A 6,413-nucleotide genomic window follows, 5' to 3' on the forward strand; every position below is an offset into this window, starting at 1 on the left:
CAACCCCTGACATTCTGTGATTCTGTGTTTCAGTGATGCACCTCTTCAAATTAAACAAAAGTTTCATGAAACTGAAGCAAAGCCCTGTGAATATTTTTAATTCAATTTAAGAGTTGTTAACAGCAGGCATTACATCTAATGCAGATGTTTCCAGAGCGGTATGCAACAGCTTAATTACTGTAGGGGTTTTCTTGGTTGTTAAATCACAATTAAACTCTGAACAGGGATTCACACTGCAAACATGCCTACCATCCCCTAAGTCCCCAACACAAATGATCACACAAGCAGTGCCAGCTCCCATGACAAATACTTTCACAAGGGTGATGTCAGTGAGAGACGAAGTTCATCCTGAAAGGCTCGATATGCACGTCCTCAGTATTTTTATTCCAAGGGAATTTGATTCTTACTCAGTTTTGCTCCCCACCTCTTGCAGTTTCATACAGCAATAGAAGGAGCAGCAAGAAGGTGACGGAGTGGTTCCCAAAGCTCAGAGCTCACCAGCTTAAAACAGAGATGTGAACAGATACTACTGTCCTCAAGTTGCCAGGGGATTTCCTACAGCTCTGTGAGAAATCTCCTGTAAAGGTCATCAACCAGCATCCTCAAAAGCAAGCAATTTAGGGGAACCGAAATGTTGATAGCACCAGGGATGAGAAATGCCAGTCACCCACGTGGTGAAGGTAGAACAACAGGTGTAAGCAGAGGAGGAGCTGAGCACCCAGATGCTGTAGGTGCTCAGCACTTCCCAAGAGCAGATCCATAAGGTCTCACAGAGGATGCTTCAGAACATGCAAGCGAATCCCAAATTACTTGGTGGTTCTCCTGTCATTAGAAACCTCTCCAGCTGTAGGCATTGTCACAAGCCATAGAGACCCCGGACCAAGCACCACCCTCCTCGACCCTTCATCAGTTTCTTACCGTCACTGTAGTCCTTGCGACTTTGGGAGAGGTGGTACTGCCTCGGGAAGGTGCCACCTTTCCCAAACCTCTCGCAGAACGGGATGTCGAAATCTGATAGGAGGGAAGAAGAAATGTGTTTCTCAGATCAGCTCAATATCAAATTGCCCAGAGTGTTTCTTCTGGTCTTCACATTGAATTACAAGCAAGAATGGGGTGACAAGCTGTTGTTTTACACAGCCATACATTCCACTTTGAAATCTGTCCATGGTGAGATATTCCTTGATGGAAAACAAAGGTTGGACACACTGGTCTTGGTTCCCCTAAAGCAAAAGGGTTTCACTGCTGACTTTAGGGACCCTGGCCCACAGTGCTCAAACACAAGGCAGGGGATTAACACAGACCACAACTGCTTTCCGAGACAGAGCACTAAACATCTTATCTGCACATGGAAAATACCAAAATTAGCAAGGAAACAACTGCCTGGCAGGGTCAAGTCCAGATCCATCTACTCCAAAATCTCTGCTCTGAACGCAGAGATCCAGCTCTTCGCTAACACCGGGCAATCTCTTTCCTCTCAGATGTGACTCCTGAACTCTGAAAACCAGAGACCAAGTTATATGCCTAGAGCTCCAAACTTTTATATTTATTTTGATTAAATGTTAGATAGTCTTAGAATCTACAGAAGGCATTAAAGACCACCAGAGTTTAGGTTAGATACGAGATTACAAGAGAGATGGATGGACAGGTGATATAAGGATGTATTTTTTTAATATAAAAAAATGCAGCACAGGAAGCCATTGCTGGTAGCAACGAATTATTTGAGATTAAAATATCTGTCATTTCCACCCCCTCCCCATCTTTCACCTCCTGTTTTTCCTCCATCTAACTCTAATGACACAGCCCATTCTGCTTGTTTGTTTGTCTTAGCCTGGGGCCAGCAGCTGCTCCTTGGAGACCGTTCCTGGCCTCTCCTGCACTTCAGCATGATTTCCCCATTACGGCAGCGTGCAAGAGGAGCGCATAACGGCTGAAATATGGTCAGCGAGAAAAGCAACAAGGACAGGTCAAGAGGTTCTCGGCGAGCCACACGGGCGCGACGATGCCGAGTGGTGTCTCAAAGCAAAACGCCTCCCCTGGCCCCAGGGATGGATTAAAACCTTCGGCTACATGGACTGGCTGCGGCTTTATCTCTACGGTTCAATCTAGAAATCCTGCCTGGGGCCAGAAATGAGTTATCATGCCACAGGCTGACTGCCATTTGCTCATTTTTAATAGTGAAAGTCATTCCAATATTACAGAGTTTCCATGATTTAACCAGCTGGATGGTTTTAAGTGATTAAGCAGTAACCGCCGATCCTTGCGAGCTACCAATACACTTTCTCTAACAGCATTTGCAGTATTACAGATTATTATTAATGGAAGTGGAAGAGGTATAAACTCTCTAGAGAGTTCAGGACTCGGGTTTTACTATGTAGGAAGTGAGGATCCTGAAAGTGCCACTCACAGGTGCTAACAGGGACAAAAAGTGATGTCCCAAGGCTGTTTCCAGCTTGTCAGCACCTTGCAGTTGCCTCCAAATACAAGAGGCAAGACCCCTCAGCAATTTCTTCCAACACAGAACTCATCTTTGGTCTTTCAACAGTTTTATTTGCTTGCATCCATTCACTTCAAGACCCTCGTCACTCGGTTTGGACTGCTGTTGCTGTAAAATTGATTCCTGAATCAGCCCAAAAGGTTCTTTGGTGCTACCACTAGTGCTGCAGAGCAGAAAGGGGTTAATTAAAGACGGCAAAGGCAGCCCTGCCCGTATTTGATACTCTGGGTCTTTTGATTTTAGGGAACATTCATGTTTGATCATTGCAGGGTCAGTTTTGAAGTGTAACCTCAGCAATGGAGCTGGTTTGCTTGACTGTTTTTAATTACTCTTCATGCAGTGCCATCTCTCTAATAGCCTTTATGCAGCCTCTTTACTATATGTTTTTTATACTTTTAAGCTAACATAAACCTCCAAGAGTGCTTACCCATGCAATCGAGACTGTCTTTGGGATGGCTCTTCCTTCCAGGAATGGGGGTTTGGGTAAAGGGAGGGCTGCAAAGGGATGGAAAAAAAAATTTAAAAAAATACATACTTTATTATACTAGAAAGGCTATAGAATGAATTCTGACCATGGATAAGCCCAGTCTGCACAACTGAGGTCTCATCGCCAACCTGCACAAGAATTAAGATTTATTTTTTTTTTTGCTGGACCAGAGCTTGTTCCTGTGGCAAAAAAAAAAGAGATGCCGCAAAAACCAGAGTCCCCAAGATGAACTGAAGCAGCCAAAGTCCTTCAGTCACACATAATTCATGTGGGTCTCCCCTTCTCTGCAACATCATCCCCCACCTTCCTGACACGGGAGGGTCCGTACCACCATCGGGCACACGCAGGCTCCCAGGAGAGCAGGAGGGAGTATGCAGGAGTGGTGCTTCAAGGCTCAAGGTCTTTACACCACCCTGAGAGGATGACAGCCCTGTAAGGGGATCTCAGCAGCCCCAATTTCAGCCCAGCCTCTGTGAGGGTGATCCGGACAGGTTGCTTTTCTGCTCTTCTTTTCAACAAAACAGAAATCTGCTTTGTACAGTGCTCTGAAATCTCACGTCAAAGCTGATCACAGCAGGTTTGCGCTGGCGAAGAAGAATTTGTGGAGTTATTTCTCAGCATCAGACTGGTCACCCACGGCTGGTGACGAGCTCTGCCCTCTTGAGGCTAACGGCATCTCAAGCAACTGGTTACAAGGGCTCAGCTATGACTTTGCAGGAATAGGCATGCTTACTCCTCTTCCTGGATTTGAAGAATACAGCCTTCCTTGTGTCTTTTCCAGCTCCTAAACCCCATGACTGAACGCAGCTGCCTGCTTCTTTGTATGTGAAATCAAACCTCTTGCAAACACGTCTAACACTCCTCTCTCAGTTCACAATAAAGCGTTAGAACCAGGCTGTGCTCCTTCGGTTTTCTTCCCAGCAAAGTCTATGCAAAAGCAAAGCTGGGGCACGGAGGCTGGGAGCACAAGGAAACCGGCTTCGATAGGGCCGTAACAATGTGCAAATACATCGCAGGAAATTATTAAAAGCCACTAAAAGGAAACGGAGCTCGAGGCTGAGATAGATCCAAAGCACACAGAGCTGCGAACCTGAAGCACGCTACACAATCAAATCAACACGACGCAGACCTGCTGGAACACAGCCTTGATGCTGTACGGCAAAAGCAACGGCGGAAAAAAAAAAAAAGAAAAAAAAAAGAATGAAAATCTTTGATGCAGATGGAAAAAAAAATATATATACTGCTTCCCAAAAGGACACCATGTCTTATACACATCCTACCGTGCACAGCAGCAAACATACAGTTGCTGTACACGTGTGAGCTTGGACCAACCAGTCGCACCAACTATTGAACCGCAGCCTGTGTTAGTACAACGTGTCCTAGTTGCTTCCTGCTGAGAAGCTAAACTTAGTCCCTGCTTGTCTGGTGTCCTCAGCACCTTGACTGACACATCTGTGCCTTGCTGGCAGGGCACAGGAGCTGCTGAATTTACAAGTGGCCAGTGGAGAGCAGACAGCATGCTCAGGGAGGAGGATGTATAACAGAGTATTGACCTGGTGACAGCAGAAAGCCAGAGGGGTAGGAGAGGGACCTGACCGAAGCAGAAATCCTGCGCACACAAACCCAGGCTGTCTGCAGATCCCCAGCTACTTTGTCCAGCTCAGATTATGGCATTTCAAATCATACCATTGCACAGATGTGCGTGCTAGGACCTGGTTTTTAGCATTCCAGTTCAATCTGTTTTGCTCAGGTGCACGGGAAGCTCAGGGGATGCCACTGACCCTGCTCTTCTCCCACTGCGGAGGCTGCAGTTCAACTTGTGAACACCGAGACCCACACGACTCACCTGTCCACAGATCTGTCCAGAGACTGGCAGCTCCCAGACAGCGACTCATCAGGGCTGATGAAAGCTTCAAGCATCTGATAGCAAAAGAAGAGGGAAAACAATAAAACCACATGCCACAGCTCCTGAAGCTCCAGTACTGGCAAGACTTTGCAGGGTCAACAAAGCTCCACCGAGGCCTGCTGACCTACAGCAGCTGATGCCAGCCCTGGTAGAGATGAGAATCAATCTAAGAAAAGCTTTTCTCCCAGTGGAAATCCATTTATGACGCCCTCTCTGAATCACTGTTCTTTCCAACTGCTGTTTTCTAGTAGGAAAACCAAGGCAAAGATAATTAGCACCCTGATGTTCAAAGCATGGCTGAGAAGTCGATGAGATTCAGAAGCAGTTTTTATCACAAATACTTTAAGCAATAATAAATATATATGTGTCTATATATATATGTGTCTCTCTCTATATATACGTGTCTATGTGTATATATATCAGGACACAAACGACGTGCCCAAGGCCAAGTGGATATTGTGTGCCACAGCCAGGACCACAGAGCTGGACTCCTGACTTCCCTGGCACATGAGAGCAGCCTTCCTCTCCCGTGATAAGTGAAACATCATCAGGGCTTTTGGCTGGAGGAACCAGCTTGGCTCTCACTAGCTCAGTGAGTCAAAAGCTGCATTTGTGTTGCTTCCTGGATGAGACATTGTACTGGAGGGGTTTATTTATAGCTGGTTAATAACAATAGAGGTTTTGTATCGAGCAGCAAACCGAGGGGCTATGTGCACTTCTACGCAGAGCAGAGCTTGCTCAGGACCACATGGATCAGTGCTTCCTCCTGCCTGCAGCCCTGCTGTGGACACTCGGTAACCCCAACTCCACAGCCAAGCCTCAAGCCCAGCTCGTTCCCAGCAACGCTGAGCAGGGTTAAAAAAACATGTGGAGTCGCCCTTCACTGGCTCCCAGACCCACATCGCTCCTCCTGCCTCCCTTTCCACACGCTGTTCCTGCAACAGACCTCCTCAACCTCACGTTGTTGTGGCAGGACAGTCCCAACTGTAAAGTGTCCTTTTTCTCTGCTTCCCCTTAGGTTTTTTTACCCCAAAGCCTCAACCTTCAAAATGCACCCGCCAAAGAGGAACAAGACTTCTGCTAGATCCCGCTTCCCCTCCTCCTGCCAGACATGCCAGGTCTCTCCCAGCACAGTTAAAATAATGACGAAATAGCCTTGTTTCTCAAAAGCATAAAATTGGGAATCGGAGCAGGCTCCGTACTCAAACTCTCTTCATCTGCCAAGCTGGTCCCAAGGCAAAGACCACAGTTATATCACAGCCTTGTGTTGGGGAATCCCCCAGAAGGCAGCAGCATCAGCTTGTGAGTGGTTTCCCGTGAGGCACATTACAGAAGCTGCAGCACAAGGACATTCTGAGGGCAAAGCTCACATGAAGAAAAGCATGGCTGCTCAATGAGAATAGCAGGAGGGGAAAAAAAAATCCTCGATCCCCCTTTTCCCTGCATTTAATTTGCCAGAGAAGGGCAGCAGGCCACCCACAGCGCGATGCTGGGGAAAAGCGAGGAGAGCATCTGGGAACCTTCAG

General features: G+C 46.9%; 1 protein-coding gene across 1 annotated transcript in view; it reads right to left on the bottom strand.

The window, feature by feature from the left end:
- Positions 1-856: 856 nt before the first annotated feature.
- The window catches only part of LOC104270840 (mitogen-activated protein kinase kinase kinase 3-like), a gene marked incomplete at its 5' end in the record, with an annotated part of 23,464 nt that continues 17,907 nt past the window's right edge, over positions 857-6,413 (bottom strand). Inside the window, 3 exons of the mRNA XM_009865315.1 lie at positions 857-1,011; positions 2,922-2,989; positions 4,828-4,901. Coding sequence (XP_009863617.1) covers positions 857-1,011; positions 2,922-2,989; positions 4,828-4,901 — 297 coding nt within the window. The remainder of the gene's footprint in view (positions 1,012-2,921; positions 2,990-4,827; positions 4,902-6,413) is intronic.

This window comes from Apaloderma vittatum, unplaced genomic scaffold (genome assembly GCF_000703405.1).
Source record: "Apaloderma vittatum isolate BGI_N311 unplaced genomic scaffold, ASM70340v1 scaffold9462, whole genome shotgun sequence".
Lineage (NCBI taxonomy): Eukaryota > Metazoa > Chordata > Aves > Trogoniformes > Trogonidae > Apaloderma > Apaloderma vittatum.